The sequence below is a fragment of the Rana temporaria genome, chromosome 9 (assembly GCF_905171775.1).
Source record: "Rana temporaria chromosome 9, aRanTem1.1, whole genome shotgun sequence".
In the NCBI taxonomy this organism is placed as follows: domain Eukaryota; kingdom Metazoa; phylum Chordata; class Amphibia; order Anura; family Ranidae; genus Rana; species Rana temporaria.
Genome location: NC_053497.1, coordinates 168,743,212 through 168,769,812, shown reverse-complemented (window position 1 = coordinate 168,769,812; position 26,601 = coordinate 168,743,212). Strand labels below are relative to the sequence as shown.

General features: G+C 47.4%; 1 protein-coding gene and 1 long non-coding RNA gene across 2 annotated transcripts; one reads left to right on the top strand and one right to left on the bottom strand.

Moving 5' to 3' along the window:
* Window positions 1-893: 893 nt before the first annotated feature.
* B3GALT4 (beta-1,3-galactosyltransferase 4) lies at window positions 894-13,692 on the bottom strand. Its single transcript, XM_040324964.1, has 2 exons — window positions 13,606-13,692; window positions 894-2,988 (listed from the first exon to the last, which is right to left on the bottom strand). The coding sequence occupies exon 2, from the start codon at window positions 2,679-2,681 to the stop codon at window positions 1,617-1,619; it is 1,065 nt and encodes a 354-aa protein (XP_040180898.1). The 5' UTR covers window positions 2,682-2,988; window positions 13,606-13,692; the 3' UTR covers window positions 894-1,616.
* On the top strand, window positions 13,672-26,601 carry LOC120914314. Its single transcript, XR_005743658.1, has 3 exons — window positions 13,672-13,773; window positions 19,532-19,595; window positions 26,552-26,601. It is a non-coding gene; the product is annotated as an uncharacterized LOC120914314 (long non-coding RNA).

Below are 26,601 nucleotides of genomic sequence, written 5' to 3'. Positions count from 1 at the left end.
AACCACTTAAGGACCGCCTCCTGCACATATACGTCGGCAGAATGGCACGGCTGGGCACATGTACGTACAGGTACGTCCTGTACTAGTACCCGGGCGCACTCCCGCGACCCGGTCCGAAGCTCTGAGACCGCGGGAGTGCGGCGATCGGTCCCCGGAGCTGAAGAACGGAGAGAGCCGTGTGTAAACACAGCTTCCCCGTTCTTCACTGTGGCGGCTGCATCGATCGTGTGATCCCTTTTATAGGGAGACTCGATCGATGACGTCACACCTACAGCCACACCCCCCTACAGTTGTAAACACACACTAGGTGAACATTAAATCCTACAGCGCCCCCTGTGGTTAACTCCCAAACTGCAACTGTCATTTTCACAATAAACAATGCAATTTAAATGCATTTTTTGCTGTGAAAATGACAATGGTCCCAAAAATGTGTCAAAATTGTCCAAAGTGTCCGCCATAATGTCGCAGTCACGAAAAAAAATCGCTGATCGCCGCCATAAGTAGTAAAAAAAAAAAATTATAAAAATGCAATAAAACTATCCCCTATTTTGTAAACAATATCAATTTTGCGCAAACCAACCGATAAACGCTTATTGCGATTTTTTTTTTTATTACCAAAAATATGTAGAAGAATACGTATCAGCCTAAACTGAGGGAAAAAAACTTTTTTATATATTTTTGGGGGATATTTATTATAGCAAAAAGTAAAAAATATTGCATTTTTTTCAAAATTGTCGCTCTATTTTTGTTTATAGCGCAAAAACTAAAAACCGCAGAGGTGATCAAATACCACCAAAAGAAAGCTCTATTTGTGGGGAAAAAAGGACGCCAATTTTGTTTGGGAGCCACGCGCAATTGTCTGTTAAAGCGACACAGTTCCGAATCGCAAAAAGGGGCAAGGTCCTTTAGCAGCGTTTTGGTCCGGGTCTTAAGTGGTTAAAAGGTATCGGAATAAATAAAATAAAGGATTTCTCATAAATACAAAACCAGAGAACACTTGGGGGGGGGGGGGGTACAGCTGCTTTTGGATATCATCACAATCAAGGATCTTTAGATGCTGTGCAGTAGTTGGGAACCCCAAGTTGTAAACGGCATTAGAGTCCCTCTAGTATTGAGAGAGGCAGAAGTGCACAAGTGCATGAAGTTCATCCAAAACATGACTGACCTCAAACATCATTTGAATAGTCTGAGTGGTTCAGTTAATAAATGTCATCTTCAGTAGTTATCTGAAACTATGATCACACAGGGTTAAAAAAAAAAAAGAGCTTGTTGTATGAAAAGTCTGAAAGGTAAAAGGTACAAGAATATTCTGGCAGCCGCAAGCCGTTCCCAATTATAGGATCACCAGATAAAATCAGCCTCAGCTCTTTCCATCCAAGCCACATCCCCAACGTGTTTTTCAGGACGTTATACAGATAATCAGGAGCTGGTCTGTTGAACTTAGAAGCCATCTGAAGGTTTTCAGAAGTGAACGTATTTCTCATCCATAACGGAAAAGGTTCCAAAAAGTTAGCTGCCAACGTAGGTGCCTTGCTTACATCGTTTCGGGGATTCAGTCGGCCCATGGCAAGGAAATGATCATAACCCCAATACCAACAAGACATATTTCCAACTTGTTAACCGGCTCCATTTTCTTCTGGATCCAAAGGCTGCCCAAATGTCCTGCAGAAGAGTAGGGTTAGCGGGGGACACCAGTGGTCTCCTTCCTCTTTCAGCATATTCCAGGCCTCCTGCATGCCACGGGGTTTAAGTTTGTGGGAGGTAAACATGGTCCGGTAGCAGCAACTGTTGTGCGGGATGGATGCAGAACCTGCTATCTTAGCAACATGTTGAGGGGCGATACCAGCTGCCTTTGCCAAGATGCCAGTGTAAACATCTTCGACTGTAGGCCAAGGGCCATTGCCAGCTTCCTGCAAAAGGTGACCAACTGCTCCGAGAGACAAAATGTAGCTGGTGCCACTACAATACGGGGGAAAATGGTCTCCGCCATAAAGCTCATGCGACACATAGTGCCGATTCTCTGGATCCCGAAAGGGGGGGACGTGCCAGTGTATCCGGCCGAGATACTGGAGTTCCTGGTGCTGCTCCTTCAGAAAGGCGGACAAGGCCAGAATGTTGACAAAGACATCGTCGTCGGTCTTGAGCAAAAACCGAGCCCCTTGGCACTTCTGCAAGGCCCATACCAATCCAGTCAGAGTTTTTAGGGTCAGGTTTCGGTAAGAGTCCGTGAAGTTGGCTTGAATGATGTCTCCATGAGCGACTGCCTCGTGCACCAGAGCTGACCTCTCTTCTGCCTTATCAGGAACCGCCAAGACGAACAGAGTCAGAGATGAAGAAGATGTGGCAGAGGAGAGACTCCCCCAAGTTTGCCGGATTGCATCTCTCCTATCTCTATGGGAAGGAGCACTGAAGACTAAGACAAGGAGTAAGGGTGACGGAGAGCAAGCATTGGCAGGAGAGAGCAGGAAAGGTGGCAAAGGGATGCTGGCGAGTCGAGAAGAGGAAAGCTGAGAAGGGTTTGGGTAGAAAATGGGCAGTGTCCGAGACAAACACTCTTCTAGATACCCGGAAAGAGACAGAAACAGCAGCAGCAGAAGTGAAGAGAGAAGAAGAAACATGGAAGACCAGCGCCGTCTGTGAATGCAGAACAAGCGCAAGCAAGCGGCGATAATTAGTCGCATGATGTGAAGAGCTAGATACCCCCCAGTTCTCCTATGTGATCCTAGCAGAATGCAGCCGGCTTACTCTTCAGCTGGTTCTTTAGGCGGTGACTTGCGATCGCATCCTATCAGGACTCGGCCTTTGTCTGCTTGCGAAAGATTGAAAGGTGGGGTTTTGGCGTTGTTGTCTGAACAGGTTCAGTAGACGGAGTTCCCAAGGTGTGTCTTCAATTCTGAGCCAATATGTATAGCGTAATCACGCCTGAGGGCTGCATTCCACGAAAGGCAACACATGGTGATAAATGTAGAGGCGGGGTTTAGAGTATCGCTAAAAGAAAAAAAGGACAAAATGGAAAGACAAGTTGAGTAAACAAAATAAATAAAGTTGGCCCTTGATATCAGTCGTGAGTCGCAGAAAGACAAAAAGTATCACAAGATTATTATTATTTTTAAGGACTTTACACTACAGTAAAACCTTGGTTTGAGAGTAACTTGGTTTGAGAGCGTTTTGCAAGACAAGCAAAATCCTTTTTTTTTTTTGTTTAATCTCTCTTTTATTCAATTTTTTTTTCTTTACATATAACATATAACATTTAATATGCCTTGACACCTAAAGGTAGATCAATACCTTCCTTTACTATATGGCGGTTTCTCCGAATCCTCCCAAAAAAAAAAAAAGAGGAGGGGGGGCCGAGGAGAGCGTAAAAAAGTGTTTGTGACTATAAAGAATGTATTAACCACTTAAGGACCGGACCAATATGCTGCCTAAAGACCCAAGGGGTTTTTACAATTCGGCACTGCGTCGCTTTAACAGACAATTGCGCGGTCGTGCGACGTGGCTCCCAAACAAAATTGGCGTCCTTTTTTTCCCCACAAATAGAGCTTTCTTTTGGTGGTATTTGATCACCTCTGCGGTTTTTATTTTTTGCGCTATAAACAAAAATAGAGCGACAATTTAGAAAAAAATTCAATATTTTTTACTTTTTGCTATAATAAATATCCCCCAAAAACATATCTAACATTTTATTTTTTCCTCAGTTTAGGCCGATATGTATTCTTCTACCTATTTTTGGTAAAAAAATCGCAATAAGCGTTTATCGATTGGTTTGCGGAAAATTTATAGCGTTTACAAAATAGGGGATATTTTTATTGCATTTTTAAAGAAAATTTTTTTTTACTACTAATGGCGGCGATCAGCAATTTTTTTCCTGCTGCGACATTATGGCGGACACTTCGAACAATTTTGACACATTTTTGGGACCATTGTCATTTTCACAGCAAAAAATGCATTTAAATTGCATTGTTTATTGTGAAAATGACAGTTGCAGTTTGAGAGTTAACCACAGGGGGTGCTGAACGTGCTAGGCTTCACCTAGTGTGTGTTTACAGTACAGTAGGGGGGTGTGGCTGTAGGTCTGATGTCATCGATTGTGTCTCCCCTAAAAAAGGTGATGACAAGATCGATGCGCCGCCACAGTGAAGCACGGGGAAGCCGTGTTTACATACGGCTCTCCCCGTTCTTCAGCTCCGGGGAGCGATCGCGACGGAGCGGCTATAAACGAATAGCCGCGCCGTTGTCCCGGATCGCTCCCCGAGGGAAGCCGCACGCAGCGGGGGGGGGGGGGGCGCGATCGGACCCCCACCCGCTAGAAGGCAAGGACGTATATATACGCCCATATGCCTGTCCGTGCCATTTTGCGGACGTAAATAGTCGTGTGGCGGGGGTTAAAGTGCAAAAAAAACCCGCAGAGGTGATCAAATACCACCAGCTCTATTTGTGGGAAAAAAAGGACACCAATTTTGTTTGGGAGCCACGTCGCACGACCGCGCAATTGTCAGTTAAAGCAACGCAGTGCCGAATCGCACAAACTGGCCATGTCCTTAATCTGCATAATGGCCCGGGTCTTAAGTTGTTCATTTATCTTTACTGCTGACAATGCCTTTGATCTTTTTATTCCTGGAAGTTATAGTACAGTGATAGTGAACCTCGGCACCCCAGATGTTTTGGAACTACATTTCCCATGATGCTCAACTACACTGCAGAGTGCATGAGCATCATGGGAAATGTAGTTCCAAAACATCTGGGGTGCCGAGATTCGCCATCACTGTTGTAGTACAACTTCTATGAATGGAGGAGGGGGTCAGGAAGGGCTGGTATAGTCGGTATGCTTGACGTGCACCTGTGACAAGCCCAACGGCTCGGTGCTAGGGGGTGCCGAAATGAATCACTGCATCGCGATTCGGGTGTCCCCCGATGCGGCATCCATACATGTGACCGTGAAAATCGATTACCTGCAGCTGCGGGCATCATCCCGGTATCGTTTTTAGAGCGGGCGGTCGGCTTTCCAGTGATAACCGACGCTCTGACCAGGCCTCCCGTCCCACCGGGAGACCCGATCCACGAGCCGCTACTTCCGGCAGCTAGAGACAGACTGTCGGCTTCGTTCCAGTCTGTATGTAAACACAGAAGCGACGTCACAACGTCACTTCTGGTTTACTCAGCTGCCAATGGCGCCAGTTATTTTTTTTTTTTCAATTACAGTATTCAGAATTGCAGTTTTTAGCGATCTGAATACTATGAAGTGCAAAAGAGGGATTTGGGGTCTTTTAGACCGCTGATCCCTCCATAAAGAGTACCTGTCAACACCTATTACTGTCACAAGGGATCCTTGTGACAGAAATAAAAGTGATCATACTTTTTTTATTTCTTTTTTAAAACGCAATGTAAAAAAGATAAATAGAAAAAAAAAATTAAAAGTGTCCCGTGAGCTTGCGCAGCAAAGAAAACGCATACGCAAGTCGCGCTCACATGTGTAAACGGTGTTCAAATCACACATGTGAGGTATCGCCACGATCGTCAGAGCGAGAGAAATAATTCTAGCACCAAATCTCCTCTGTAACTCTAACCTGGGTTTTTTTAAGACCGCTTTCACACCGGGGCATTTTTCAGGCGCTTTAGTGTGAAAAAAAGCGCCTAAAAGAAGCTGCATCTCCAATCGCAATGTGAAAGCCCGAGTGCTTTCACACTGAGGCGCGGCGCTGGCAGGGCGTCAAAAAAAGTCCTGCAAGCAGCTTCTTTGCAGCGCTTTAGGAGCGGTTTTTTTTAATGCCAAAGCGCCTGAAAAACGCTCCAGTGTGAAAGGGGTCTTAGCGGCGCTTTACCAGCGGTTTTTGGGCGCTGGCAGTGTGAAGGGGCTCTGAAAGCACTCAGGCTTTCACATTGGGATTGCAGATAAGGCTTCTTTCAGGCGCTTTTTTTAACACCAACGCGCCTGAAAAACGCCCCAGTGTGAAAAGGGTCTAAGCGTCGCCTATGGAGATTTTTAGGTACCAAAGTTTGTTGCCATTCCACGAGTGTGCGCAAAAAGACACCCGCCTGTCCCACAATCCAGAGACGTGGCCACCCGAACCTTCCATTCTCTCCCCTGCCTGTCCACGGCGCTGGCAATACTACATGTAGGCATCCGGCTGTGACAGCTTGCAGCTTCACAGCTGAGTGCGCATGTCTCACTGCGCTGTCCTGCATAGCCGGGCAAACTTCTGAGACCTGTGACTAGGGTGTCCCGGATTGCCCGGGACTGTCCTGCAATTGACATGTCTGTCCTGGATCCCAATACAATGTCCCAGAATGAAATAGAGGACACAGTCACCCTCTACTAACTAATAACTACATTTCCGGAACTGGTTGCTAGGGCCGGCGCTGCCTGGCATCTTGCAACCAGTGACAATTTACTCTCAGACAGTGAGCCCGGGAGCGAGGCCTGCGCCTAGTGCAGCACTGCTGTCCAAACCCACCTTGGCACCCAGCAGCAGGGACTGGTGTGATCTTCACTCTCCAGATAGTGACGCCACTCCTTTCCTTCTACGCACGCGGCTCATGCAGAGGGAGTGACAGCAGCACTGCATCTGGCGGCAGGCTATGGGTGGCAAGCGGCACTGCATCTGGCGGCAGGCTATGGGTGGCAAGCGGCACTGCATCTGGTGGCAGGCTATGGGTGGCAAGCGGCACTGCATCTGGCGGCAGGCTATGGGTGGCACGTGGCACTGCATCTGGTGGCAGGCTATGGGTGGCAAGCGGCACTGCATCTGGTGGCAGGCTATGGGTGGCAAGCGGCACTGCATCTGGTGGCAGGCTATGGGTGGCACGTGGCACTGCATCTGGTGGCAAGCATGGGTGGCAAGCGGCACTGCATCTGGTGGCAGGCTATGGGTGGCAAGCGGCACTGCATCTGGTGGCAGGCTATGGGTGGCAAGCGGCACTGCATCTGGTGGCAGGCTATGGGTGGCAAGCAGCACTGCATCTGGCGGCAGGCTATGGGTGGCAAGCAGCACTGCATCTGGCGGCAGGCTATGGGTGGCAAGCGGCACTGCATCTGGTGGCAGGCTATGGGTGGCAAGCGGCACTGCATCTGGCGGCAGGCTATGGGTGGCAAGCGGCACTGCATCTGGCGGCAGGCTATGGGTGGCAAGCGGCACTGCATCTGGCGGCAGGCTATGGGTGGCAAGCGGCACTGCATCTGGCGGCAGGCTATGGGTGGCAAGCGGCACTGCATCTGGTGGCAGGCTATGGGGTGGCAAGCAGCACTGCATCTGGCGGCAGGCTATGGGTGGCACTGCATCTGGTGGCAAGCATGGGTGGCAAGCGGCACTGCATCTGGTGGCAGGCTATGGGTGGCAAGCGGCACTGCATCTGGTGGCAGGCTATGGGTGGCAAGCGGCACTGCATCTGGTGGCAGGCTATGGGTGGCAAGCAGCACTGCATCTGGCGGCAGGCTATGGGTGGCAAGCGGCACTGCATCTGGCGGCAGGCTATGGGTGGCAAGCGGCACTGCATCTGGCGGCAGGCTATGGGTGGCAAGCGGCACTGCATCTGGCGGCAGGCTATGGGTGGCAAGCGGCACTGCATCTGGCGGCAGGCTATGGGTGGCAAGCGGCACTGCATCTGGCGGCAGGCTATGGGTGGCAAGCGACACTGCATCTGGCGGCAGGCTATGGGTGGCAAGCGGCACTGCATCTGGTGGCAAGCGGCACATTCACCTGACAAATAACCCGCCACCAAATTCCCAATCAACCAAGAGACTACATTTCCCCCCCGCCCCCCATCATCTTTTTTGGGGGAAGGTGAGAGAGAGGGTGTGTCCCTGAATGGCAGTTTGGAAATGTGGTCACCCTACCTGTAATGTGTCCCAGAAGATTGCAGGGAGGAAGGGCCGCCTAGTCGGCCCAAGCGGAAGTGGGAGCTCGTCAGTAATCGTGATGCAGCGCGGAACCGAATCAAATAGTTGACCAGATAATTGTAATTGAATCGTGAGACCAGTGAAGATGCGCACCCCATGAAGATCACACATAGGATACAATCCAATTGAACAAGTGTAATACAACACAGAGCTGAGTGCCAGGAATTATTAACCACTTGCCGCCCGCCAATGACAGACTGACGTCGGCAAAGTGGTTGTAGAATCCTGACTGGACGCCATATGACGTCCTCAAGATTCTGAGCCGCTGCGCTCCCCCGGGGGCGCGCATCGCGGCGATTGTTGTTGCAGGGTGTCAGTCTGACACCCCGCAACACCGATCAAGGTAAATAGTCTCTCACGGAGACTCTTTACCATGTGATCAGCCGTGTCCAATCACGGCTGATCACGATGTAAACAGGAAAAGCCGGTAATCGGCTTTTCCTCACTCGCATCTGTCAGACGCGAGTAGAGGAGAGCCGATCGGCTGCTCCTGTGACAGGGGGGGGTTTGTGCTGATCGATTATCAGCACAGCCCCCCCGAGGATGCCCACTGGACCACCAGGGATGCCCACTGGACCACCAGGAATGAAAAAAATAAAAATAAAGGTATGCCACCCTAGACCACCAGAAATGAGGACACAAAAGATGGATGCCAATCAGTGCCGCAATGGATGCCAGTGCCCACAATGGGCATCACTGATTGGCAGGCATTGTTTGGCACTGATCGGCATCCATTAGTAAAACACATACAATAGTGCCCATCTGTGCCGCCTATCAGTGCCCATCCGTGCCGCCTATCAGTGCCCATCCGTGCCGCCTATCAGTGCCCATCCGTGCCGCCTATCAGTGCCCAGCCGTGCCGCCTATCAGTGCCCAGCCGTGCCGCCTATCTGTGCCCAGCCGTGCCGCCTATCTGTGCCCAGCCGTGCCGCCTATCTGTGCCCAGCCGTGCCACCTATCCGTGCCGCCTATCAGTGCCCATCCGTGCCGCATATTAGTGCCCATCAATGCCACCACATCAGTGCCGCCTTATCAGTGCCCATCAGTGCAGTACCATCAGTGAAGGAGAAAACGTACTTATTTACAATGTTTTATAATAGAAATTAAAAAAAAAAACGTTTTTTTTTATCGAATTTTTTTTTTTTGCAGAAAATAAATATCCCAGAGGTGATCAAATGCCACCAAAAGAAAGCTCTATTTGTGGGTACAAAATGATAAAAATGTAGTTTGGGTACAGTGTAGCACGACCGCGCAATTGTCATTCAAAGTGCAACAGCGCTGAAAGCTAAAAATTGGTCTGGGCGGGAAGGTGTATAAGTGCCCGGTATGGAAGTGGTTAAAAGGCACGATCATAGAACACATCAGAGAAAAGACAATTTCTAATGATATAATTACAGTGTAACTATTAAAAAAAAAAACATTCCCCTCTGGGTGATCTCTGTGCATGGCAAGGATTAGGACACCCTTGTTTGCACATGCCTATCTCTTGTTGTGAAGAAATCCCTGTGTTGTCGCCTGTGCCTCTGGGCTCAGTCAGTGTAACGGGAGCGGTTTTATAATTATCAGTTAGCTGTGCCAGCTGCAGAACACTAATGAGGAAATCTGCATCCCTTCAGACGTGTTCCTATTGGATATCTCACCATAAGCCCTGCTTCACATTGAAGAAGCGCCATTTCAAAGTGGCAAGGTCAGCGCGATTTCAGCTGCTACTTGATAGACATCGGTGCGGCCTCACGCCCACATGTCTATTGAAGTCGCACCTGAAATCGGCAAAAGTAGTGCAGAAACTATTTTAACCACTTAAGATTAGGGTTGCCACCTCATCCCTTTAAAACAGAACACATATGAATTACACAGGTTCTGAGGCAAATTTAATGCAGGTAAGGCACCAAGTGAGTTTAATTACCACCTTAATCAGCCTCAGAACCTGTGTAATTAACCACTTAAGCCCCGAGCCTGTTTTTCAGATTCGGGATTTACAAGACTAAAACATTTTTTTTTGCTAGAAAATTACTTAAAACCCCCAAAAATTATATATATTTTTTTTTCTAACACCCTAGAGAATAAAATGGCGGTCATCGCAATACTTTTTGTCACACCGTATTTTCGCAGCGGTCTTACAAGCGCACTTTTTTTGGAAAAAATTAACTTTTTTGAATTAAAAAATAAGACAACAATAAATTTTTTTATATATTGTGAAAGATAATGTTACGCCGAGTAAAATGATACCCAACATGTCACGCTTTAAAATTGCGCCCGCTCGTGGCATGGCGTCAAACTTTTACCCTTAAAAATCTTGATAGGCGACGTTTAAAAAATTCTATAGGTTGCATTTTTTGAGCTACAGAGTAGCTCTAGGGCTAGAATTATTGCTCTCGCTCTAACGATCGCGGCGATACCTCACTTGTGTCGTTTGAATACCGTTTTCATATGCGGGCGCTACTCGCGTATGCGTTCGCTTCTGCGCGCGAGCTCGGCGGGGCGCTTTAAAAAAAAATTTTTTTGGTTCTCTTATTTATTTTATTATTTTTTACACTGAAATAAAAAAATAAAAAAATATCACTTTTATTCCTATTACAAGGAATGTAAACATCCCTTGTAATAGAAAAAAGCATGGCAGGTCCTCTTATATATGAGATCTGGGGTCAAAAAGACCTCAGATCTCATATTTAGGCTTAAATGCAAGAAAAAAAAAAAAAGGAAAATTTGTCATTTAAAAAAATGACAACAAAAAAATTGTCTCTTTAAGACGCTGGGCGGGACTGACGTTTTGACGTCACTTCCGCCCAGCAGAGCTATGGGGACGGGTGGGGGCCATCTTGCCCTCACTACAGTCCTCACTCTCCAGGGGGCAACATCCGATTTCCTCCGCCGCTACCGACGGCTCCGGTAAGCGGCGGAGGGCGCGGAAAAGCGGCGGGAGGGCCCTCTCCCGCCACCGATAACGGCGATCTCGCGGCGAATCCGCCGCGGAGACCGCCATTATCGTTTACACGGCAGCCCACTGTAAAGGTGGATATCCCGGTTCTGGCAGCAGCTGCTGCCGTTACCGAGATATTCAGCTTTAAAAATAGGACGTATATATACAGTGGGCTGTCGTTAAGTGGTTAATATGTGTTCTGTTTTAAAGGGATGAGGTGGCAACCCTACTTAAGATCCAAACCATTATGCAGGCAAAGGACCTGGCCAGTTTTTGCGATTCGGCACTGCGTCGCTTTAACTGACGATTGCGCGGTCGTGCGACGTGGCTCCCAAACAAAATTGGCGTCCTTTTTTCCCCACAAATAGAGCTTTCTTTTGGTGGTATTTGATCACCTCTGCGGTTTTTAGTTTTTGCGCTATAAACAAAAATAGAGCGACAATTTTGAAAAAAATGCAATATTTTTTACTTTTTGCTATAATAAATATCCCCCAAAAACTTATATAAAAAAATATATTTTTTTCTCAGTTTAAACCGATACGTATTCTTCTACCTATTTTTGGTAAAAAAAAATCGCAATAAGCGTTTATCGATTGGTTTGCGCAAAATTTATAGCGTTTACAAAATAGGGGATAGTTTTATGGCATTTTTATTAATATATATATATATTTTTTTTTACTAGTAATGGTGGTGATCAGCGATTTTTTTTAGTGACTGCGACATTATGGCGGACACATCGGACACTTTTGACACACTTTTGGGACCTTTGTCCTTTTAACAGCGAAAAGTGCTATAAAAATGCACCTATTGAAAATGACAATTGCAGTTTGGGAGTTAACCACAAGGGGGCGCTGTAGGGGTTAAGTGTGACCTCATATGTGTTTCTATCTGTAGGGGGCGGGGCTGTGACGTCAGTGATCATCTTTCCCTATATCAGGGAACAGACGATCACTGACACTGCCACATTGAAGAACGGGGGAAGGTGTGTTAACACTCACATCTCCCCGTTCTTTAGCTCCTGTGACCGATCGCGGGACACCGGCGGCGATCGGGTCCAGGGGTCCTGCGGTCACGGAGCTTCGGGTCGCGTGCGTGATCCACGGCTGGGCTCTTAAAGGCGACGTATGAGCCTGTGCCATTCTGCCGACGTATATCGGCTTTAATCGGTCCTTAAATGGTTAAAAAAATAAGTGCAGTGTCGCACCGATTGGAACAGTGCCATTGCCTCCAATAGGCTGCGACTTGATCTCTCAAATCGCATGACAGATCGCTCCAATGTGAACCCAGGACAAATGACATTTGTGTATCTGACTCGGGGCTTCTGGGAAAATTGGTGAGCCAATCAGGTTGGGGGAGGGGGGATAATGGGGTGTCAGGTTGGGGAAGAATGGGGTGTCAGATTGGGGGAGGGGGGATGGTGGGGTTTCAGATTGAGGGATGGGGGGTGTCTGGTTGGGGGAGGGGAGTAGTGGGGTGTCAGATTAGGGGGGGGGGGGTGGTGGGATGTCAGGTTGGGGGAAGGGGGTGTCAGATTGGGGGAGGGGGGATGGTGGGATGTCAGGATGGGGGATAATGGGGTGTCAGATTGGGGGAGGGAGATGGTGGGGTGTCAGGTTGGGGAAGAATGGGGTGTCAGATTGGGGGAGGGGGGATGGTGGGGTTTCAGATTGAGGGATGGGGGGTGTCTGGTTGGGCGAGGGGAGTAGTGGGGTGTCAGATTAGGGGGGGGGGTGGTGGGATGTCAGGTTGGGGGAAGGGGGTGTCAGATTGGGGGAGGGGGGATGGTGGGATGTCAGGTTGGGGGAAGGGGGTGTCAGATTGGGGGAGGGGGGATGGTGGGATGTCAGGTTGGGGGAAGGGGGTGTCAGATTGGGGGAAGGGGGTGGTGGGATGTCAGGTTGGGGGAAGGGGGTGTCAGATTGGGGGAGGGGGGATGGTGGGATGTCAGGTTGGGGGAAGGGGGTGTCAGATTGGGGGAGGGGGGATGGTGGGATGTCAGGTTGGGGGAAGGGGTGGTGGGGTGTCAGATTGGGGGAGGGGGGATGGTGGGGTGTCAGATCGGGGGAGGAGGGGAGTAGTGGGGTGTCAGGTTGGGGGAGGGGGGATGTCAGGTTGGGGGAAGGGGATGGTGGGGTGTCAGATTGGGGGAGGGGGGATGGCGGGGTGTCAGATTGGGGGAGGAGGGGAGTAGTGGGATGTCAGGTTGGGGGATAATGGGGTGTCGGGTTGGGGGAGGGGGGATGGTGGGATGTCAGATTGGGGGAAGGGGGTGGTGGGATGTCAGGTTGGGGGAAGGGGTGGTGGGGTGTCAGATTGGGGGAGGGGGGATGGTGGGGTGTCAGATTGGGGGATGTCAGATTGGGGGAGGAGGGGAGTAGTGGGGTGTCAGATTGGGGGAAGGGGGTGGTGGGATGTCAGATTGGGGGAAGGGGTGGTGGGCTGTCAGATTGGGGGAGGAGGGGAGTAGTGGGGTGTCAGGTTGGGGGAGGAGGATATGAGGACAGGTATGACCGTATGAGACACACAGGGTTGTCACCTCATCCCTTTAATTCAGGACACACATAATAATTACACAGGTTCTGTGGCTGATTAAGGTGATAATTAATTAAACTCACTTGGTGAATAATCTGCATTAATTAGCCTCAGAACTGTAATTAATGTGTCCTGAATTAAAGGGATGATGTAGCAACCTTAGGTGGAGGACACACACACACCATCGGTGTCTCCTCCATACAATAACAACACAACAATCCTATTTCCTCGCACACAGCGGCCATCTCTCTCTCACCTCATTCCTCTCCGCGCAGTTGTTATATGTCAATAAAGCTAGGCGGATTGCTGAAGAAGGAGGGTGTGGCCAGGAAACTGGTCGCCATGGTAGCGGCTGCGGGCGGAAGTGCGGAGTGTTTCCGGGTGAGAGGTGAGCGGGCCGCACGTTTCTCGGTACGGAGAGAAGGTGAGCGGGGTCCGGGGTGTACGTGTCCGGTACGGGGCCCCTCACACACCGCTCGTCGCTATGGGCCCCTCACACACCGCTCGTCGCTATGAGCCCCTCACACACCGCTCGTCGCTATGAGCCCCTCACACACCGCTCGTCCCTATGGGCCCCTCACACACCGCTCGTCGCCATGGGCCCCTCACACACCGCTCGTCCCTATGGGCCCCTCAGAGCTCTATTATGCATATATTGGGGCTTTATGTGTGTCAGTCTGTGGTTCTCTATAGCGACCAATCCCATCCAGACAGAGCCCCCCCCCCCCATATTAGACCTGGGATCTCCCAGACATCAGGAGATATAATATGATAAAATCAGCCCATACATTGTGTGTTCTCCTCTCCTGGGTGTGGTGCACTCCATAGACCCATCTATCAATGGCTATGGCTTCTGATTAACTTTAGTCATTAAAGTGACATTTGGGATAGAGCACGGGAGGGTTACAACCTCTGTAAGGTTTACTTTCACCATCTGTGTCCCCCATTGGGGAGATTTCCCTTCACTTCCTGTCCCCATAGCCAAACAGGAAGTGAGGAGAAATCCCTGCAAACTGAGGAAATCCCGGAGGGGGGGGGGGGGTCACTAGGACTAGTGTCCCCATTGGAAGATTTCCCCTCTATTCCTTTTCTGGTGACAACCTGATAATGTGGGATTATCTTTCACTCTCGGTGATCGCAGTCACCAGGACATATAGATGATTCTCAATAACGGGGATACAGATAGATAAAACCTGACGGGGTTTCTAATCGTTGGAAATAAATAAGAACTTGGAGCCGATGCCTCCTGGCCCTTTAACCACTTAAGCCCCGGACCAATATGCAGCGAAATGCCCAGAGGTGTTTTTACAATTTGGCACTGCGCTGCTTTAACTGTTAATTGCGCGGTCGTGCGACGTGGCTCCCGAACAAAATTTTTTTTCGACAAGGTCCGGCGTCTGCCAGACGTTCAGCTGAGAATCTCCGGAGCGCATGCGCCGCTGAAGTCAGTGGCTCATTGCAAGGGGAATATCTGTTAAACCATACAGGTTTAGGAGATATTTTTTTTTTTTTACCTACAGGTAAGCCTTATAGGCTTACCTGTAGGTAAAAGTAAAACAATAGGGTATACAACCACTTCAATACCGGGCATTTTCACCCCCTTCCTGCCCAGGCCAATTTTTAGCTTTCAGCGCTGTAACATTTTGAGTGATAATTGCGCGGTCATGTGACGTTGTACCCAAATAGAGCTTTTTTCTGGTGGCATTTGATCATCTCTGCAGTATATATTTTTTGCGCTATAAACAAAAGAAGACAATTTTGAAAAAAAAAAATCCTATAATAAATATCCCAATTAAAAAAACAAACACATTTTTTCCTCGGTTTAGGCTGATGGGTACATATTTATGGTGAAAAAAAATCACAAGCGTCTATTGGTTTGCACAAAAGTTATAGCATCTACAAAATAGAGGATACATTTATGGCTTTTTTTTATTTATTTTTTTACTAGTAATGGCGGCGATCTGCTTTTTTTTTTTTTTTTTTACTGTGACATTGCGGCAGACATATCAGACACCTTTGACACATTTTTGGGACCATTTACATTTTTACAGCGATCAGAGCATAAATATGCACTGATTACTGTATAAATGTGACTGGCAGGTAAGAGGTTAACACTAGGGGGCGATCAAGGGTTTAAATATGTTCCCTAGGGAGTGATTCTAACTGTAGGGGGGGGAACTCACAAGGGGAGGCGACCGATCAGTGTTTGGCTGTACTGGGAACACACCATCGGTCTCCTCTCACCTGACAGGACGTGGATCTGTGTGTTTACACATACAGATCCACGGTCCTGCTGTGTTAACGGGTAATTGCGGCCACTGGGCACGCACATCAGGTCCCAAGTGCACGTGTTTTTTTTTTTTTTTTCTTACGATGCCAGATCGTACAATTTTCCATCGTTCGAAAATGCATTACAACACATGACATCACTTCTGAATTTTTATTCTGTAGTACGATAATTTTCGTGACTTTAGTAAGCTCTTCAGATTCGATCTGAGATTAGCATGCAAAAAAAACGGCCGATCATTCGTCCAATAATCTCCTCGTGTACCGGGCATTAAACCTTGCGTTTTTTTTTCTTGTGTGCACTTCACAATCAAGTATTCACCAAGGTTTATTACCGTATTTATCGCGGTATAACGCACTCCCGCGTATACCGCGCACCCCTAAAGTTGCCCCGAATCCTGTGGAAAAAACGTTTTTGTACTTGCAGTTTTGGTGTCTTGCGCGGCGTCCATCGGCGGCCTCGTCGGGTCCGGCGTCCGTCTGCGGCTTCGGGTGTCCTCTTCGTCATGTCCGGTGTCCGTCTGCGGCTTCGGGTGTCCTCTTCGTCGGGTCCGGCGTCCTTCTGCGGCGTCCTCCCCGCTCGTTTCCCGCGCCAAGTTTGAATATTGCGCCGACATATACAGAGCGCAGTACACTCGTGTATTGTCGGGCAGGCTCGGCAACTCTCGCGCTGACATCCTGTACGTCCAGGACGTGAGCGTGGAAGGAGCCGAGACTGCCCGACTATACACGAGTGTACTGCGCTCGGTATATGTCGGCGCAGTATTCAAACTCGGCGCGGGTATCGGCGTATACCGCGCACCCACGATTTTGCCCTGATTTTCAGGGTAAAAAAGTGCGCGGTATACACCGATAAATACGGTACTTCATTTGATTCACCACCTATGGGCTTCCCTTTTACCCTATTATTCTTTATGGACTAATATGTTATATTTGATTTTATTATATTTTTTCACTATGGAAATAATTTTCACTTATCTTTGAGCGCTACTCTGTTTGTATTCTCCTCTGTCATACACAACAATGCCCAGGCTGCCCATGAGTTGACCACAAGCTCTGTGCTGACCTGTAAGGCCCCATTCACATCTGAGGTTTTGCGAGTTTTTCAGGCGTTTTGTCGCGTTTTGTGTGTATTTGTGCGATTCAATGCAGCGTTTTCTGGTGTTTTTGAGCTTTGACGTTTTTTTTAATAGCCAATAGGAAAAATTAATATCTGTTTCATTTGTTGCTATGTTTTTCTTATTTTTTTTTATTTTTTTCATCTGCTTCCTGGGTGAATTTTAATTTGAGGGAATTTACATCCATATCAGGTGAACGGTGTGGGAATTACAGTTTGTAGATGTGCCTCCCACTTTTTAAGGGACCAAAAGTAATGGGACAGATTAACAATCATAAATCAAACTTTCACTTTTTAATACTTGGTTGCAAATCCTTTGCAGTCAATTACAGCCTGAAGTGTGGAACGCGATGACATCACCAGACGTCTCCTTGCGTGCGTGTTCCCAGAAGTTTGCCCAGCGGAGTGCTCTCTTACATCAGTACATGTGTTTAGATAATGTACTAAATAACAATCATCCTATCCTCTCCTTATGATCAGTTTGGTGGTTAGTTCAGTTTGCAGGGGTTTAGCTTACCTTTTATTATACTTCACAGAGCAAATAAAAGCGACAAAGCGTGCGTAGAAACGCTCAAAGAAGCGCTAAGACGCTCGAATGGAGCGTTTCCATTCATTTCTATTGCAAAACAAAAGCTCCAATAATGCCTAAATCTGGCCGATTCGAGTGACAAAAAAGGGTCCAGAACTTGTTTTGAGCTTCAGGCGACTTGGAGTGTAGATGTGAACCATCTCCATACAGAATAATTGATTTTTTTCCCCTCCAGCGTTTTGTAGCGTGAGGCTTCAAGCTACAAAACGCTCAGGTGTGAAAGGGGTCTTGGGCCACATGCACACGGTACGCCGGTGCAAACTCTGCTAAACACACATTTTTAAAGGCTAAAACTGTTTAGAAACGCCTGTTTAGCAGCTGCGTTTTACCACGTTTGCGTCTATAAGCGTTTAGTTAAGAAACATAAGACCCTAAGCCAGGCATGTCCAAAGTCAGGCCCGCGGGCCAGATGCGGCCCCCCTGTTGATTTAATATGGCCCTCCTAGGGATTTGGATATATATATGGTTTGTGGCCCCCAGGGCCACAAAAGATATATACCGCATTTATTGGCGCTGCCTTGGAGGGGGCAGGACGAGCACCATGAGATTACATGAAGAGAATCTCCTGTTTATTCAGCAGCGTCTGTATTGGAAGTCCCGTCTCCTGGGATGCCATTGGATGACTGTTCTGTCTATATAAGGAGGCGGGACTTTGTATTAAAGAGGCCACAGAGTAAACAAGAGATTCGCCTGTTTGTAATCTGTTGGCACTCGTCCCGCCCCCTCCCTCTGCCCTCCGAGGCTGCGTATGGGCATCGATCAGGCTGCATTTATGGCACATGGGAGGCCGCATTTATGGCACATGGGAGGCTGCATTTATGGCACATGGGAGGCTGCATTTATGGCACATGGGAGGCTGCATTTATGGCACATGGGAGGCTGCATTTATGGCACATGGGAGGCTGCATTTATGGCAATGGTAAGCTTGTGCGTGTTATACGCCGATAAATACGGTATATCCAAATAACACGCCCAAGCTCATCCTTAGTCCTGAGCAGCGCTCTGGGATATGTTGGGGCCACAAAAGAGATATATACAGTATATCCAAATAACACGCCCCAAGCTCATCTCTTCACAAAGGCAAGAGAATTCTTGTTGGCCGTGTATTAGTTGCTCAGACGAACACACTTAGACCGAATTTTAATGGTTCAAAGACTGTCAGGCAAAATGATCGGCCCTCACGCATGTTCACTTCATCAAATCTGGCCCTCTTTGAGAAAAGTTTGGACACCCCTGCCCTAAGCTCAAAAAACAGTATTATTTAACCATTTCAGCCATTTTTGTGAGACCAGAATGAGTAGCAGCTGAGAGCAGCAGTGTACTTGTATTTAGCGTGTCACTTGCCACGTCGCCTGCCACAAGTTGTGATTTGTCCACAATGCAAGCAATTACAGTTTTTTTTTTTTTTGTTTTTTTTTTTCATCGTTTGCCATCATTTTTGAGATTTCTAATGTAAAAAAAATGGGTCACTTTTAAAAAACGCTTATAAACAAAATCGTGAAAAACGCTGGTACCGCTCGTTTAGCCGCGTTTTGCATCTGAAACGTGGAAATGTTTGCGTCTGAACCCATTTTTTGGCTTTCAGAAAAGCGACGTTAAACGCAACTGCATATAAACGGCAATAAACGAGACTGTGTACATGGACACATAGGAGAACATTGAAGGAGTTCAGGGGCAGTTGAAAAAAAAGTGTCCAACTGCCTCTGAACGCGAGTTTAATAGCGTCCCTTGTGCATGCGGCCTTAGGCCCCTTTCACACTGGAGCGTTTTTCAAGCAAAGCCTCATCTGCAATCCCAATGTGCTGGTAAAGCACCGCTAGGACCCTAACGTTTTTTAGGGCGTTTTTGCAGTGCCTCGGTGTGAAACGGTAAGGCGTTTTTTTACAGCGCTTTCAATTGATTTCAATGGAGAGGGGCGTTTTTGGAGCGTTATTTTTAGCGCCAAAGATGCTGCTTTTAACGCTGTAAAAACGCTTCAGTGTGAAAGGGGTCTTAGGGAGGATGTCATTCGGAGATAATGATACATTTTATCTACAAACCAATGTTGCCATGGTTACAAAGAGAAAAGTATTTTTTGGTGGTAAATCAGATGATAGGTGGGGGGCGCATTACATTGAATGTGATTGTACTGTGTTCTACCCTCTTGTTGGCATAACGGAAGCTGATTTGTAATCATTTCCTTTTTATCAGATGGCGTCCCAATTACAGGAGAAGTTGCAAGCCGAGGTGACCAAGTACCAGCAGATCCAGAAAGGTGAGATATGGACTGGAGGAGGATTGTAGACGGGGGAAGGGTTGTTTCCTATATGAAAGCTGCCCTCCAGCCTTCCCTTCAGTCTTGCACGGTTGTACCGGCTCCTCTCCTGGATTGCAATGGCTTACTCTGATTTCACTGCATGCTGTGAGCTTCTCTGTGTGCACTAGAACAGGGCAATATCCGGGCGCCCGGTCGCAATTACAACAAGAAATTGTGACCTGTCGCCCACGGATAATTGAGGCTGCGGCTTTGCAAAATACAAGGCCGCAAAGCCGCGGCCTCAATTACCGGCCGTCATGGGGGCCTGCCGCGATCGCGTGGTGGGGGCGCACGGGGGCACAGGATCCTGTTTCTCCGTGCGCCCCGGCGGGCCCACGACGGCCGGTAATTGAGGCTGCGGCTTTGCAAAATACAAGGCCGCAAAACCGTGGCCTCAATTACCGGCCGTCGTGGGCCTGCCGCGATCGCGCGGTGGGGGCGCATGGAGGCACAGGATCCTGTGTCTCTGTGCGCCCCGGCGGGCCCACGACGGCCGGTAATTGAGGCCGCGGCTTTGCAGACTTGTGAAGGCCCAAGCTTACTTCTGTGACCTCGCGCCATCTGGTGGTGAACGTTGGCATTACAAGTAAAACAGCAGTTCTAATGTGTTTTCTTCACTGTTTTCACTGCCATCTCCTTACCTCTAATTAGAACCCCCCAAACATTATATATATATTTTTATTCTAACACCCTAGAGCAGGGGTCTTCAAACTACAGCCCTCCAGTTGTTCAGGAACTACAATTCCCATCATGTCTAGTCATGTCTGAGTTTTACAATGCCTCATGGGATGTGTAGTTCTCCAACAGCTGGAGGGCCATAGTTTGAGGATCCCTGCCCTAGAGAATAAAATGGCGATTGTTGCAATACTTTCTGTCACACCGTATTTGCACAGCGGTCTTACAAGCGCACTTTTTTTGGGAAAAAATACACCTTTTTTTCCTTTAAAAAATAAGACCACAGTAAAGTTATCCCAATTTTTTTTATATTGTGAAAGATGATTTTACGCCGAGTAAATTGATACCCAACATGTCACACTTTAAAATTGTGTCCGCTCGTGGAATAGGCGACGTTTAAAAAATTCTACAGGTTGCATGTTTTGAGTTACAGAGAAGGTCTAGCGCTAGAATTATTGCTCTCACTCGAACGATCGCGGCGATACCTCACATGTGTGGTTTGAATACCGTTTACATATGCGGGCGCTACTCAGGTATGTGTTCGCTTCTGCGCATGAGCTTGGCGGGTTGGGGCGCGTATTCTGGCTCCTATTTTTTTTTTTTGCTGGCTCCTAGATTCCAACAAATTTGTCAAACCCTGCACTAGAAGCTGCAGCAAGTCAGATAAAGCCAGGCTTGTTTCCTGGCTGGGGTACGTCTAGCATCAGCTAAGCCTTTCCTCCCCAGCCTGACTGTCCTTGGCACACCGTTTTCATATATTGGATTTCAGTTCTTTCAATCATGGAGGCTCAGGATCACATGTGGGCATTACCTAGGGCGGTCTGCATGGAAAACCTGCCAAACAGAACGCCCTCTCCAGACCGACACCTGTCCTTGCATTCTGATATTTGCATACCGTATTTATTGCGGTAAAACGCGCTCCCGCGTACACCGCGCACCCCTAAAGTGGCCCCCAATCCTGTGGGGAAAAAAAGTTTTTACAGTTTTGGTGTCTTGCGCGGCGTCCATCGGCGGCCTCGTCGGGTCCGGCGTCCTTCTGCGGCTTCGGGGGTCCTCTTCAGCGGGTCCGGCGTCCTCCCTGCTCGTTTCCCGCCACGAGTTTAAATACTGCGCCGGCATATACCGAGCGCAGTACACTCGTGAATCTTCAGGCAGGCTCGGCAACTGTCGCGCTAACGTCCTGTACGCTCAGGACGTCAGTGCGAGAGGCGCCGAGACTGCCCGAAGATTCACGAGTGTACTGCGCTCGGTATATGCCGGCGCAGTATTCAAACTCGTGGCGGGTATCGGCGTATATCGCGCACCCACGATTTTGCCCTGATTTTCAGGGCAAAATAGTGCGCGGTATACGCCGATAAATACGGTATCTACTTCCAAGAGAAAGCTCACTTTTTGCATGAGGGCGTGGGGGGGGAATGCTGAGGCCGGGTTCTGTGATGTTCTCAGGAAGCTACAACACCCTGCAGGCCTCTCCCACCAGCCATGATTTGCCTGCATTGTACAGAGACGTAGTGATGACATCACTGTGCCTAAAATATAAATAAAGTGTAATGAAAGTGTTTTTTTTTTTTCATACCCCCTTGGCGCCAACCTTGGCTTTAAGGGGTTATACCGGGATGATGCATGAAGCTACAGTCATTGCCCCAGTACCCTTTCTTTAGAGCTGGCGGTCGGCTCTTTAGAAATAACAACCGATGCGTCTAAAAGCCGCTCGGCTGTTATCCCAAAGGAGCGGGAGGGGACATTTTCCCCCGCCACCTTTCACTGCTTTTCCTGGGCCTCCCACCCCACTGGGAGACACGATCCGCCACTTACGCCGGCTAGGCTGAGAATGGAACAAAGCCGGAAACGTCACAACGTCACTTCCAGCTTACTTGGCTGCCAGTGGCGCCAATTTAAAAAAAGACTGAATTTAGAATCGCTGTTTTTGGTGATCTGAATACTTTGAAGTGCAAAATAGGGATTTGAGGTTATTTAGACTTCTGATCCCTCCATAAAAAATTCATATCACCACCTGAAAATGTAGATACGATTCCGCGCTTAGGTGTGTTATGAGGTTGCACCCTAAGGAGGTTTTGAGATAATGAAGGTGTGGGTGGGGGTAGTGGCGCTACCTCATCCTAGAGTGACCAAAGGTCTGCTAGGTAAAAAACAGACTAAGACCCAAAAACCAAATGCAAAACTCCAAAATAAGTGATAATAATTCAGATACCAGTGGGTACCCCTAAAAGGCAGCCGGAGCTAATAGACATGTAGTCACCAGTGACCGTGAATGAAATGGTACTATAAAAGATATAGCTACCCCTGAAATGGAAAGCTAGCTGGCGGCCCACTTTCCGATAAAAGTGGTCTCTGTGGGGGATTCGCCGCAAGATCACTTCTATCAGTGACACGAGAGGGGGTCCCCGGCTGCGTTCCGGTGCTCTCCGCCGCTTATTGGAGCCGTCGGTAGTGGCGGTGGCGATCGGGTACTTCTCCCTGTGTGGTATAGAGACGAGTCAGGGGCACCCATCTCCATACCACTATAGGGCAGAAGCAACGTCACTTCCGCCCATAGCTCTTAGGCTGCATTCACACCTGAGCGTTTTGTAGCCTGAAGCTATAAAACGCTAGAGGGGGAAAAAATACATTATTCTCAATGGAGATGGTTCGCCTGAAGCCAAACGCCTGAAGCTCAAACAAGTTCTGGACCCTTTTTTGTTGCGCAAATCGGGCTGATTTGGGAGTTTTTGAACGTTTGTATTCCCATAGAAACGAATGGAAACAAGCGTTTCTATTCGTTTCTATGGAAATACAAACGTTCAAAAAACGCCCAAATCAGCCCGATTCGCGCAACAAAAAAGGGTCCAGAACTTGTTTCCATTCGTTTGAAGCGTCTAGCGCGACAACGAGCGTTTCTACGGGTGTTTTGTCGCTTTAATTTGGTCTGTGAAATAGAACATTCACCCAGGAAGAAGATAAAAAAAATCTACAAGCATAGCAACAAATGATAAAAGAGATGATCATTTTTCCTATTGGCTAAAATAAAAAACTACGAAGTTCAACAACTTCGGACAACGCTGTATGCAAACGCACGAATACGTGTGAAAACCGACCGAAAACGCTATGCTCAGGTGTGAATGCGGCCTAAATGGGACTTTTTAGTGTAAATATGAGATGTGGGGTCTTTTTGACCCCACATCTCGTATTTAAGATGTCCTGTCATGTTTTTTTATTCTATTACAAGGGATGTTTATATTCCTTGTAATAAAAATAAAAGCGACACAATTATTATTTTTTTTTTTAATGTGCCCTGTCCAGCCGAGCTTGCGCGCAGAAGCGAACACATACGTTAGTAGCGCCCCCATATGAAAACGGTGTTCAAACCACACATATGAGGTATCGCCGCGATCGGTAGAGCGAGAGCAATAATCCTAGACCTCCTCTGTAACTCAAAACATGCCACCTGTAGAATTTTTTTTTTTTTAACCGTCGCCTATGGAGATTTTTAAGGGTAAAAGTTTGTCGCCATTCCACGAGCGAGCACAACTTTGAAGTGTGACATGTTGGGTATCAATTTACTAGGTGTAACATCTTTTTTCACAAATTAAAAAAAAAAATTGTGCTAACTTTACTGTTGTGTTTTTTTAATTTTTTTATTTAAAAAAGTGTATTTTTTTTTTCTGACAAAGTATTGCAACAACTGCCATTTTATTCTCTAGAGTGATAGAAAAAAAATATGTTTGGGGGTTCTAAGTAATTTTCTAGCAAAAAAATGTTTTTAACTTATAAACACCCAATCTCAGAGGCTCGATCCTTAAAGCGGAGCTCCGCCGTTAAAAAATAAATAAATAAATATTAAAAGCCAGCAGCTACAAATACTGCAGCTGCTGACTTAATATATGGACACTTACCTGTCCTGCAACGTCTGCAGCAGAGGACGAGCGACTGCTCGTCTATCTGCTGCCATCCTCGGTGAGGGAATCGGGAAGTGAAGCGTTCCGGCTTCACTGCCCGATTCCCTACGGCGCATGCGCGAGTCACACAACGCTATCCTCACTTGTCCCTGCTGTGTTCTGATAGTCGTGTGTTTTCCAGAACACAGCGGGCGGGAAGTGACGCACTACCCGCAGAATCCCCGCAGAGAGGTCTCCCGGAAGTGGGTGCAAATACCTGTCTTAGGTCTCTGTACCCCCCTCTCCCCCTGAAAGGTGTCAAATGTGACACCGGAGGGGGGGGGATTTCCGATGAGCGGAAGTTCCACTTTAGGGTGGAGCTCCACTTTAAGTTGATTTATATGGAAGCCTCTCAGTACCGAAAATAAATCAGAAAATATAGTACCATCATCCTAAGCATAAGTTTGAATAGAGATAGGATACCCCAGAGGCCCAAAAAAGCCAAAGAGGTAGGTAGGGGCAAGAGGACTATAGCGGTACTAGGTAAAGAATTTTAGGAGGAGAAATGTAGTAGAGGTAAAAAAAATCTCTCTCCACGTTGGACCCATGCTCCCCTAGCGAGTGGATACCTTGTGCACAGAATAATATCTCCTGACGAAGCTACTACAGTAGCGAAACTAGTAGAGATGAGATCTTGACTTATATGACCCCCTTCGCTCCACCGCCACCCTCTGATCAGGGTCCCTTACCATCTCGGTGATGAGTTGGCAGGTCGTATAATACGTCTATTTTATATTGCTGTTGATGTATTTTTATTAAATTGTGTATTTCCTGATTTTTTTTTTGTTATTTTCAATAAATTGATTCATTTTTTACCTCTACTACATTTCTCCTCCTAAACTTCTTTACCTACGGTAGTACCGCTATAGTCCCCTTGCCCCTACCTACCTCTTTGGCTTTTTTGGGCCTCTGGGGTCCCAACAAACCCAATCTCTGTTCAAACTCCGCTTTAAGTTGTTAAGAAAAAAAAAAATTTTGGTTTACAATCGCACCAAAATTTCCATTGGGTGCACCTCTAATTACTGTGTTTAAAAAGGGCGGGGAGGGAGAAACCCTGAGAAGCGAACGTTTTTGGGTGTAACATGGTAAGAAGATTTGGCACTTGGTAAGAAGATTTGGCATTTGAGGGACTCGTATGTCTCAATACATTTGGTAATCACCACACACGCCTAGCCCATTGACGCTTCCTCAGACTATAACCAAAAGTCTTTACTATCGCTACAGACATAGAGCTGGAGGAGTAGTCTGCAGGAGCCTGTGCATTGCACTTGCTATCCACTGATCGGTATTGCAATGGTTTGTAGGATCGTATGCAAAATAGGCAAATTTTTTCTGCATATGTTGGTGGGGAAAAAAAGCACATTTTGCTTAAAGTGTGTATAGATTTTTTTTTTTTTAATTTGTGTGTGTGTATGTAATAAAAAAAATAATTACATTTTATATATATATATATATATATATATATATATATATATATATATATATATATATATATATATATATATATAATGTGTGTGTGTGTGTATGTACCGTATTTATTGGGGTATAGCGCGCACCCCTAAAGTTGCCCCGAATTCCTGTGGAAAAAAGTTTTTTTGTACTTTAGTTTTGGTGTCGGGTCCGGTGTCCGTCTGCGGCTTCGGGTGTCCTCTTCGTCGGGTCCGGCGTCCTTCTGCGGCATTCTTGCGTCCTCCCCGCTCGTTTCCCGCGCCGAGTTTGAATACTGCGCCGACATATACCGAGCGCAGTACACTCGTGTATTGTCGGGCAGGCTCGGCTACTCCCGCGCTGACGTCCAGGACGTCAGCGCGAGAGGAGCCGAGACTGCCCGACAATACACGAGTGTACTGCGCTCGGTATATGTCGGCGCAGTATTCAAACTCGGCGCGGGGTATCGGCGTATACCGCGCACCCACGATTTTGCCCTGATTTTCAGGGCAAAAAAGTGCGCGGTATACGCCGATAAATACGGTATATATATGTGTGTGTATGTATGTATGTATGTATGTATGTATTATTATTGTGTGTGTGTGTGTGTGTGTGTATTTTTTTATTATTATTTGTGTGTGTGTGTGTATATGTATGTATGTATGTATATGTGTGTGTGTATGTGTATATATATATATATATATATGTATGTGTGTGTATATATTGCACACACACAATAATATATATATTATTATTATTATTATTATTATTATTATTATTTTTGTATTTTTTTTATTTATGGACTTTGAGACTTAATTTCGTCTCCTGTTTTCTCACACCCGCCTGTTGACCTGTGTGCTTCTGTCTTTGTTGCAGATATCAGCACTAGTATGGCTGCCCGGCAGAAGCTAGAGGCTCAGGTCACC

Bases quoted from the DNA above. Each gene is read 5' to 3' on its own strand.
- B3GALT4 (XM_040324964.1), bottom strand. From the start codon at position 2,681: ATGCGACTAATTATCGCCGCTTGCTTGCGCTTGTTCTGCATTCACAGA.